Source organism: Paroedura picta, chromosome 7 (genome assembly GCF_049243985.1).
Source record: "Paroedura picta isolate Pp20150507F chromosome 7, Ppicta_v3.0, whole genome shotgun sequence".
Lineage (NCBI taxonomy): Eukaryota > Metazoa > Chordata > Lepidosauria > Squamata > Gekkonidae > Paroedura > Paroedura picta.
In genome coordinates this window covers 34305407-34316842 of record NC_135375.1, presented here as the reverse complement: position 1 = coordinate 34316842, position 11436 = coordinate 34305407, and the positions used below count along the sequence as shown (strand labels likewise).

Here is an 11436-nt window from a genome sequence, read left to right as displayed (position 1 = left end):
CGCTCCGCGTGAGAAACACGCTGCTTCCGGCGGGGTGTCCCTTGGTTGCCTTCCGTCTCTGCTAGGGGAGGCGCCAGGCGGCCTTCAACTGACACTTGCACCGAGAACCTCTGCTCCTACTTTACAGGTCCAGCCTGTCGCCGTTTCCTCTGGCCTGCAGCCACGAAAGGGAGAAGCTCCTGCCTTCGGAGGCGCCACAACCCTGGGCCCGCTCACTAGGAGGGCGGAACGAGAGGCACCGGAAGCGGTTGTCACTCGGGCCTCTTTTGCGGTAACACGTTCCTTTTTCTCGCGAGACCGGCGGGCTTGATCCAGGTTTTCTGAGCCTCGGGCACAAGACTGGGCCGGTTCCCTCGAGCTTGGCAATCATGGTGAGTGGCGGGGCAAGCGGGCCGGTGGTGATGATGATAGTTGGTTGATTGATTGGAGTGGGTCTCTAACTGGAATCGCTGGCTTGCGTTCAGCAGCTGCTCGAAGGGCTGGGTGTTAAAAGCCCCCCTTCCTCGGCATGGGGGCCAGGGCCAAGCGTAGTGCTCTGGGAGAGGGGCCAGCTGAGTTGTTTACTGTCACACGGCTGCCTTCTACATTGGAGACCAGTGGCACCTTTAGGACCAACAAAGATTTGATCAAGTTGTGAGCTTTCGGGTGCACACACACTTCCAGTTTTGTTATGCTGCTTCAGACCAACACGGTTCCCATCTGAATTATGGCTAACTTCTGGGGTTACAAGTGTGAACATATGTCCTTTAGTGACTCATGGGGTGTTTGTGTGAGATAAGACCATGTGGTTGACAGAATGGTATTGATTCAGGAGAAAGGATATGTGAGTGAGCCAGAGAAGGGAGGGATGTTTTCCTCTATGGTCATGACAGGCTCCTTGAGGGGGACTGCACTTTCCAGGTATCCAGCAGCTGATGATGGCCTTGGGCCTCATTGGACCTGGAGGAAAATGTTCTGTCCCATTAATAGAATCTCTATGTGTTGAAATGGATAACTGAAAATTTTAATGATGTGAAAATGATCCACTATTAAAGGGTCTTTTGGTAACCAAACTCAAATACCATAATAAGGAAGAAAGCAGGAGAATTGCAGTGAAACTTTTTAAACAGAGATGATTTAATTATTATCCAGTGTATTATGTAAACTTATTTGAGAACATTTTGTTGAAGGCAAAGTTTGAAAGCCATAGTTGCCTGCAATTTATTTCAATTTTTTTTTAAAATTCCATAAACAAAATTATGTTTTGCTACTCATATTCCTATCACTGTTTACAAACTTCTAATCTTTTTAATGTAACAGCCGCAAAACGAATATATAGAGTTACATCGTAAGCGCTATGGTTATCGCTTGGATTACCATGAGAAAAAAAGGAAGAAAGAGGGCCGTGAGGCACATGAACGTTCAAAGAAAGCCAAGAAAATGATTGGTTTGAAGGCCAAGCTTTACCATAAACAGCGCCATGCAGAGAAGATACAGATGAAAAAGACGTGAGTAGTTCTTGATTCTGTTTTGGAATAGTCCAGCAGCATACTTGATCCTGCTGGAGTGTAAACTATTGTGTCATTGATTTATTATTATTAATCAGAGCTTTATAAAGCTAGACCAGAATTAATACCTCTGGCTCAATGTACTCATATTGTGGGGGGAATACAACAAAATTACCACCCATTGACATTCGTTTTGCATAGTTTTGGGGTGTTATTATTTGGTTGCTTATCGGCTTTGTAAAATATTATTGCTTCATTCAAATGTTTCAAAAAGCCTAGGATTTGTGACTGATGTCGGAGACCAGGTTTGACTCCCCACTCTTCCTTGGAAGCTTGCTGTCGATCCTGGGCCAGTCACACACATTCAGCTTGACCTATTTCAAGGCATTTGTTGTGAGAATAAATTGGAGAAGTAAGCCAGCTTGAGCCCCTGTTGGGGAGAAAATCAGCATGTAAAGTAAAATGCCAAAGAGGAAAGGAGCACAAGAGTCCAACAATAAATCTTGCTCAGTCCAGATAAGACTGAGATAGTGCTCATCTTTGACAGAGGAGTCAGCCTGTCTCGGAAGAGGTTCTAAAGGAACAGGCTTGTAGCTTGGAGGTTCTGCTGAATCCTGGACTCTCTTTAGAGGCCAAGATCTCCACTTTGGCATGTTGTGCTTTTAGCAGTTTTGGCTGATATGCATCTATGGCCATTTTTCCAAAAGGATCACCTGGCCACATTGAATTATGCTCTGATTATATTTAGATTCAATTACTCCAATGCACTTTATGTGGGGCTGCTTTTGAAAATGGTCCAGAAGCATCAGCTCATCCAAAACACAGCATCCAAAACACAGCCAGGCTATTGTCAAGGCCAAGATACAGGGACTGTATTGCTGCAGTGGTGAATGATCTTCACTGGCTGCCCGTTTGTTTCTGGTTGTAATTCAAAGAACTGATTCTCACTTTTAAAACTCTAAATGGCTTGTTGTCAGGATGCTTGAAGGACTGCCTCCTTCCCTCTTGTCCAGCCTCATAAGCCTTGCTCTCTATGCTTCCACCTTCAGAAGTGAGCAGGTGGCTACCAGAGACCTTAGTAGTGATAGTGATACCTTGCTTATGCAATTTCCCTTGAGACTTATCTGGTGCTTACACTGTTTTAGGTGCTAGGCCAAAACATTTCGGTTCTCTCAGATTCTTAAAGGGTTGATTTTTTTTTTTAGTCTTTTAGTCTGGAACCTGTTATTTTAAACTGTCAATTATCTTTATGCCAGGCTAGATTTTTAATCCTTGATTTTAATTACTTTTTAATGTTTTGTTTTTATTATTTTTCTTTTTAAATTTTCACAAAAAAATTTAGATTCATGCCCATCATCAGTTTTGGATTGTATATTAATACAGGCGTTGACTGATATGAGATTTATTTGCTGCTGCTGATACTATTCTCAATGGTCCTTGCAGTTTATATATTTTTTTCCACTTATGTATTTCTGGTTTGATTAATTTTTTTCTTCTAGTATTAAGATGCATGAAAAGAGAAATACCAAGCAGAAGAATGATGAAAAAACTCCAGAAGGAGCTGTGCCAGCATACCTTCTAGACAGAGAAGGCCAGTCCCGAGCTAAAGTTCTTTCCAACATGATTAAACAGAAGCGAAAAGAGAAAGCAGTAAGTAACACTAGGAATATTTCAATTATGGTTACTTTGCATTTTAAATGGCCTTTTAAAACACTGAACTGCATAAATGGCTCTGAGAGAGCATTAAATAATTTAGGGGTGTTCTTTTATTATAACAGTAGAAACACAATGGGGGAAATTAGTTGACGAGTTGGTTTCATCCCCTCCTTCCTTTTCTACCAGAAGGAGATTCAAAGTGGCTTACAATTGCCCTTCCTTCTTCTCACAGGCATCCTGTGAGGTAGCTGAGAGAGCCCTGATGCTACTGCCCTGTGAGAGCAGCACTATCAGGGCTGTGATGAGCCCACGATCACCCAGCTGGCTGCATGTGAAGGAGCAGGGAATCATACCTGCCTCACCAGATTAGAAGCTGCTGCTCTTAACCACTACAAGAAGTGGATAAACATGTGGCTTCTTAGGTAGAGTGGGCAAAGATATGGCTGGTACAGTATACAGCTATTAAAGGAACTCTGTATAGCCTCTTACCAAAAACAGCAATTTCTTATTAAACTCTTCCTTACAGTTTGACTCTTAGTGTAGATATAGCACTGGTATAATTTCTTCCAGAAGTATCAGGTAAGACAGCTTAATACCTTGACAAATTTCCCTTCCAAACATTCCTTTCTTCTGTTTTCTCTAAGAACTGCAAAGAATAAGAAGGAATGGGATGTTCTCTTATGTTTTGCTGTGTTTTAGAGTTAACCAAACTTCTCTCTACTCCAAGCCGTGTAGCAAAGGACAACTTTTCATGGAGATGTGAGCAGGGAGTACTGATAGAACTTGTGCCTGCTCCAAAAAGCAGCTGAGCATGAAATAAATCAACTAACCATCCAACAATGGCAAGCACAAATTACTGCCTACTGAAAAAGCCAGATATGTAAATCTATGGACAACTAAACTATGTTTCATTCATGACGTCATTTCCTTTTCCAACTGGATTTCTAAGGCCATCTTAAAACTCTCATGTTCCTGTTAATTATAATTATATTTTCATCTTCCAGCGTCCCCACTAATAATGCTTTTACTGGGTTTTTTTATAGGGGAAATGGGAGGTTCCTGTACCAAAAGTCCGTGCCCAGGGAGAGACCGAAGTTCTTAAAGTGATTCGGACAGGAAAGAGAAAGAAGAAGGCATGGAAAAGAATGGTTACAAAAGTCTGTTTTGTTGGGGATGGCTTCACACGAAAACCTCCAAAATACGAACGATTCATTCGGCCAATGGTAAATGCTTTCATCGTTTTGTTAATCAGCGGGTAATGTGTTGTTTTCTGATGGATAGCACTTTTCAGTAAAGTTTTCATTTTAACTACATGTGATTTATAATTCATGAACAAAGCTGTCTGCAAGAACATGACTCAGTAGGTGTCCCATGAAAAATAATGTAACTGGTCTGTTTAATCAATCCGTAACAGGGTTTGCGATTCAAGAAGGCCCATGTGACACATCCTGAACTCAAAGCCACTTTTTGTCTGCCTATACTTGGGGTAAAAAAGAATCCTTCTTCTCCTCTGTATACATCTCTTGGAGTAATCACAAAAGGCACCGTCATCGAGGTGAACGTTAGTGAACTTGGTCTTGTGACACAAGGAGGCAAAGTAGTTTGGGGTGAGTATCCAAATACATTGGGGGCAAGGATTACCAACAAGTTCGTATTGGCAGAGCAAAGAGCTCTCCGGGGTACAGAATGGAACTGGTGGTTCCATTCAGATACGTGGGGCCCAGACTGCATGTTGGAGGGCAGGTCTAATATGGGCCCTCTACTGTAGGGGTAGTCAACCTGTGGTCCTCCAGATGTCCATTCACACACCGCTACCCAAACATGCATCTCCCAACCAGTATGCATGCTTCTCATTTTTGTGAATCAGATGTAGAACTCTGCACTTCTCATTGAATTGCATCTTGTTCTCATTTGCCTACTTTCCCAGCATGTTTAGATCACATTGAACTGTATCTCAGTTTTCTGGGGTGCTTGCAACTCATCCCAATTTGGTGTCATCTGCACATTTAATGAGTAATCCCTCCACTCCCTCATCCAGATCATTGATAAAGATGTTGAATAGTACCGGACCCCACTGCTCACCTTTTTCCAGTCTGATGAAACACCATTGCAACTTCTCTATGGGTGCTGTTTTGTAACTAGTTCCCTATCCACCCAACCATCTGAAAATCCACTCTGCAATCCTATCATATCAAGGTCTTCTTTCCCAGTGGAAACACTGAAGGGTTTTCTGTCCTTTCATTATCGCCATTCTAAATGGTACCATCCATATCTACAGAAGCAAACTTTACAGCTATTGCTTCTTTACCCTTTCTAGGCAGTGTTTATTGGTCTTTTCTTTGCCAGTTACAGTAACCCTTATGCAGATTATAGTTCCATTTTGATTCAAGGTTTTCAATATTTTTTTTCTTCTTCAGGAAAATATGCTCAAGTGACCAACAATCCAGAAAATGATGGATGCATTAATGCACTTCTACTTGTATAGGTGGCCCAGAATACTTCACTGCCTTTTTCCCAAGCAGACGAGTATCTCAATATGGACAGATAACAGCTTGTTTTGCCATATCAACACTGGATAAACTGAAAAGTTGTATACTATTTTGTTCATTGTATCATCACCAGTAATAAAAGAAAACCAATTTTGACCAAAGGTTATTTCCTCCAGATGAACTTACTAGATGAGACTGATAAAACCTGGCATAAGGTAAAGGTAAAGGTATCCCCTGTGCAAGCACTGAGTCATGTCTGACCCTTGGGGTGACGCCCTCTAGCATTTTCTTGGCAGACTCAATACGGGGTGGTTTGCCAGTGCCTTCCCCAGTCATTACCGTTTACCCCCCAGCAAGCTGGGTACTCATTTTACCGACCTCGGAAGGATGGAAGGCTGAGTCAACCTTGAGCCGGCTGCTGGGATTGAACTCCCAGCCTCATGGGCAAAGCTTTCAGACGGCTGCCTTACCACTCTGCGCCACAAGAGGCTCTTGAAACCTGGCATATCTAGAAGCTAAAAATGAACTGTGGCTGGAAGGATATCCTGACCATGGTATACCTTGCTGTGTGGTTCTAAAAAAAGGAACTGGCACTAGAGCAAGTGGAAGGAAGACAGGCTACTATGCATTGAACATTTTAATAAGCTGAAGGTTTTTCTTCGTGCCTTAGCCCTAGAATGGCCAAGATCAGTATTTGTGTACTTTATCATGTATAGGTGAATTTAACTTCCGCTGGTATACGAAGTACTTAAACACAAAAGAGAGTCACTAATGGTAGAACGTAAGCTGTGAATTATCTTACGTTAACCCTGTTAGGGTCAATATATTGCTGCTTTTTAGGTAGCTTTATAATGGCTCCAACAGAGTCTTTTACGACCCACAATAACAGGGCTCTGTAGACATGACTGCCTTTTCAGCACTGGTTCTTTGCTTTTTATTTTCAAAATGCCCAAGAACAAGTGTCTGACTGCAACTGGAGCAAAAATATGTTTGTGCACACTTGGCCTTGGCAAAACATCTTAAAAGAAGAGAGTTGCTGCTTACTCTGCCCAGCTATTTTTATAAATCTGTCTGATTTTGACTGCACTGTAGAACACAGTAGACGAGTAGGATTTGTTCAAGTATTACATAGTTACCCTTGGTGGCTTGTGAAGCCTATATTTCTCATATTGATATTTGTGAGGATGATAGAAACGTGCAGGAGCAGACTTTTAAACGGACTAAAACCAGGTGAAAATTACAAAAAAACTTTTAATGACTATTTCAAAACATAAGCTAAAAAGGAACACACATAAGTAAAGCACTACTGCAGGACAGCATCACAATAAGAGATTCATAAACAGTACCACAAGTCTATAAAACAGGTCAGGGTTGTGACAATTGTTCAACTGAAGACTGAATGAGTAGGGAAAGTGGAGCTGAAATCTGAACTACTTATTGCTCATGTCTGTACTGCAGCAAAGGGTAGTACTGGCATCTATGATCCTGTAAAGATCAAAGTGGTAATACAGAGGATTGTTAATAACTGGAATGTTTTACTCCTGGGACAAGCTTAGGTCTGATGTAGTGATGAGATCTAACATACATCATGACATTAGAAAAAAACCATATTATCTGCACAGGAACGTTTCTAACAGAACACAGCTAGAAGCAAAACTCGTAAAGTTTATCCATTAATCTTTTGATCTTGTCCCATCAAACAACAGAAGTAATACCACTCATCACATTTGGTAACATTTTATGGCCGAGTAAAACTTTTGCCTATTACTGTATCAAGTGCTGAAGAGTAAGATCCCTAACTCTCAAAGATTCCTCCCTCTATGAAATCAGGAACACAGTCGTGATGGTTCTTCCATTTCTTTCACATAACGGCTACTTGAAGCCTTTCAGCCCAATACTGTCATTCCTTACTTAAATTCATGTATCCTAACATTAGAAGCTTGCTAACAATTTAAGAAACACAAATACTACCATCAGATGCTCGTAGGTAGGAACAATTGTACTTCAATAGACAGTGTGCAGCCCTTAACCGATGTTCAATGTTGATTTTTAGTTCTTAGACTTCAGAGAGTTAATTTTGATCAAGCATAATTTTTATATACAACACATTTTAATGGTTCAGAACGTCACAAACTGGACTTTACGACACGGAAACATTTCCCAGTTTTGCTTACATGCAAAAACCTTATAAGAATTGGCGGCACATATCCACAGTAATGAATCCAGTTCACACAACTGGCTGCACGCCTGAAGTCTCTTAACATTAGACCTCCCTAAGACATGAACACTCCTGTACGTACAGTGAAGTCCAGCTCTCACAGATAAATGTTTGAAATCAGGTGCTGGTATGCCATTTTGAATTTCAGAACAAGAAACAAAAATGAATCGACTTCACTAACAAATTTCTATCGCCTTCAACGCAATAAGACAATAGAGGAAAAGACACAGATTTAAGCACACTAAACCATGTGATTAGCAACCAAGCCAGAAGTTGTCATAGGAATACAGATTTGAGTCACCTCAAAAAATGTAGCTAGATTTACAGATGAAGAATCTTATAAGTCCCACAAAACATTTACTCTTTAAAGCTTAACCAGACACCTAACACATCCTATATTTGTTAAAACACTGTATTTTAAATCTAATCCCCATCATCCTCATTCCCATCCTAGTGATATAGCAAAAACTAGACAGTTCTTAAATCATCAAGGCATTTATTTTAAGAAAAAAATCTTGGTTCTACAAGAAAGAGACAAGCCGTGAGTATTTATAATTGGATTTCATGTGCTTCATAGAAAGTATTTAATCCGTGTTAGAAATGCTGAAAGTTCACTTAAATAAAGTTTGTTATAAACAAGTAGCAATTCTGCATCTGCACTTTTGATCCACAACATACAAATGTACATTGAGATGGGAAGTGCAACACAAAAATCCAGTTCCAGCTTGGCAATTCCATACACTTCAAGTCCAAAGCTTCTAACAACACACTTCTTAAAAATAATAAACAACACTTTGTATTCAAGAAGACAAGAGTTTAAAAAGCCGTGTCTCATTAACAGATGCTATTAGAAAATACCTAGAATGGAAGCCCACTCTTAGGAGTTTAAAATAAATCACTGAAACCTATGCAGGTGAACTTTTATTAATATACACTAAAAAAAATTACCTCCGTTTAATAAGACATTCTTTATGAACCTTCCTAATTATTTATAAAAGGGTTAACAGTATAAATCTGAAGTTATCTGTACATTTCCTACCATTCTAAATGCTAGAGTGTCATTTGTGGAAATAAATACCAGATTTATTGGCCAAGATATCAGTTTAACTAGTCCATACCTGGGTGCATATACCACTGGTTTAACTAACAAAGTTGGATGTCAACATCCTGAAGAGGAATATAAATACTGTCAGATATTTTGAATTATCTACTAACAGAAATATTTTAATTTACTGTGAAATAATTACACTATTTCTGAAAAGAGTGTGATTAGAATCTATTCCTCACAAAATATTACACACAACAATGTTTAAGTAATCCTTCCATGGAATGTAGATCAGTCTAATAGGGCATTAGCTGGAAAAGTTCTAGAGTTATGGGAACCACTGAAGTCTGTACCATATAGCTCATATTAAACCATGGATACCCCATTCAGCCTTCTGGAGCAACAGCTATTCTTAAAAAAAAAAAACCCAACCAACCAACCACAGTTGAGAGCTGTATTAAGAAGCTGAGTGACTAAGATGCCAGATAAAATGTCCTGGGTCTCTCTAATTTCTCTCACAAGGATGACACAAAAGTATGATGTCTACCAAACTACTATGCTAAGTTCTTACAGTATTACTTCCACACTTAATTGGTGTACAGTATTACTTCCACACTTAATTGGTTTTTAAAGGGGGAGGTGTGAATGCCAGTGTTTGATGATATGTGTTCTACAGTTCAATACAGTTTTAAATAACCAATTTAAAAAATACACACACAGTAATTGTTCCAGCTGTAACAACAGCTCCCGATTTAAATAAGCTTTCCTTTTTTCTTGGGTGGTCCTTTGTACCCTTTGGCCTTTCTTCGCAAGGTCCGCCTGTCTATTATGGGAACTTCGACTTCCACTTCCTCAGAACTGCTGTCTGCAGCTCTCTCAGAGGCTGGCTCTGCTGACTCCTCAGACTGTTCATCCATTTGATTCTTTTGCCCCTCTGTGTGCTGCTGGTATGCAATATCCTCCAGTTCAACCATCACTAAGGACCCCTGACCCAGAGCAACAGGGGCCTCTGGTGAGTCAGACCCTCCTTCACTTTGCTCCTCCAGGGAAGAGGTGGTATTGGGAGACACGTTCTCAGAAACAGCATCTTCTGGAGCTTCAGTTGCTACCGAGTTCGAAAGGCCATTATTGGAGGGCTCTTCCTTTTGTGATGATGCAACAAAATCTGCATTATGTACAGCTGCCTTTTTCCTAGATGCTACTCCTTGTTCCTCTTCCAGTGGTACTTCTGAATCTGCTATGCTCTCAATCTGAGGGAGGAAAAAAATTGTTGTGTTTTAGGTGGCACTTTATATCTGCAAAATATATTAACTTCTTTAGTATATCTGCATCTCACATTTTGGCTCCAAGGAGCTGAGGACGCATGTGAGATTCACTCTCGGCACAGAATTATATAATAGCAAAGAGTGGTGACCCTAGGCACATATCATAGGGAGTGGTCTCCAAAAAGGATAAAATTTACATATATTGGTTGGAGCCATAATTTACAGATCCCATTCAACCACTCAGCTAAACTTTATAAAGAGTTTAATATAGATGTTTTATATAGAGCGTATTATCACAGTTCTGACCACTGAGGAAGACCCAGTAGGATCGAAACGCATTTGGTCTTATGTGCTGTTAGTTCTGTATAGTTTTTATGAAGTTTTTATTCTGTTTTTATTTGTGCACTATAATAAATAACCAACAAGTTTTACATGATTTTATTGTACAGCTTAACTTTTCCTTCCTAATCCGCATTTATAACCTGAATAATGATCACCATCGTCTTAGGCATGCAAACATATCATCATTGAAATAAATATCTGTCATTCCTATGTTCTACTCTCTGGAATCCTTCAAATATTTTATAGAAGGAAGGAGAGAACTGAAGGCAGAAATATGTGCCCACCTATTTAATGTTATATTGCACAAATTACAGATTTTGGTTTAATAGCATAAGGCTCTTTTCTTGCACAGGAATAGGGGACAGTGCTTTCCGCCCTCTTCCCAGGGCTCTTCACAAGAAAATGAATAATCAGACCAGAAAATACATTGTTTTCTAAATTTCCTTCACCTTATCTGACATATTGTCATCACTGCCTTCGGGAGATTTCTCTGAAGAGTCAAGAATTAACGGGACTAATAAAGTTAAAGTGGCTTCTTCTGAACTATCCGATTGCAGCTTTGCTTCTCCGTCCATAGCTTCACTTGCAGTTTCCCCTTCGGTCACCAATGAAACCTTGATAGCATGTTCTGTTAGCTCTCCATTGAGTGGCTCCACATCTGAATCCTACAAGGACATTTGTTCATCAAAATCTATTCATCCATCACAGCCCCTGCAACATCTTAATTTGCTAATATTTTATTCAGCGGCAACAACAGATGCAAATCTAATTCACCCATTAAATTTTCTATTTAATATCAGACAGTAGTAAGCCTCAGTTTTCAGTATACCCTTGGCCCTGTGTGGAAAATATTATCACAGTACTGGACTAATCTTTACCAACCCCAAGGATTACACTTCCGCATACGGAGCAGAATCATTAGAGACAATTACCC

The 11436-nt window shown here is 40.1% G+C and overlaps 2 protein-coding genes across 7 annotated transcripts in view; one reads left to right on the top strand and one right to left on the bottom strand.

The window, feature by feature from the left end:
- The first annotated feature begins 150 nt into the window (after positions 1-150).
- Positions 151-5793, top strand: NSA2 (NSA2 ribosome biogenesis factor). Its single transcript, XM_077347414.1, has 6 exons — positions 151-371; positions 1300-1487; positions 2987-3137; positions 4187-4366; positions 4558-4750; positions 5561-5793. The coding sequence occupies exons 1-6, from the start codon at positions 369-371 to the stop codon at positions 5626-5628; spliced, it is 783 nt and encodes a 260-aa protein (XP_077203529.1). The 5' UTR covers positions 151-368; the 3' UTR covers positions 5629-5793.
- Positions 5794-6865: 1072 nt separating this feature from the next.
- Positions 6866-11436, bottom strand: part of FAM169A (family with sequence similarity 169 member A) — a 31310-nt gene continuing 26739 nt past the window's right edge. For all 6 annotated transcript variants that reach the window (XM_077347409.1, XM_077347407.1, XM_077347412.1 and 3 more), the window contains exons 12-13: positions 10952-11167; positions 6866-10145 (exon numbers count right to left, since the gene is read on the bottom strand). In XM_077347409.1, the coding sequence (XP_077203524.1) occupies positions 9648-10145; positions 10952-11167 (714 nt within the window). In that variant the 3' untranslated portion in view covers positions 6866-9647. The remainder of the gene's footprint in view (positions 10146-10951; positions 11168-11436) is intronic.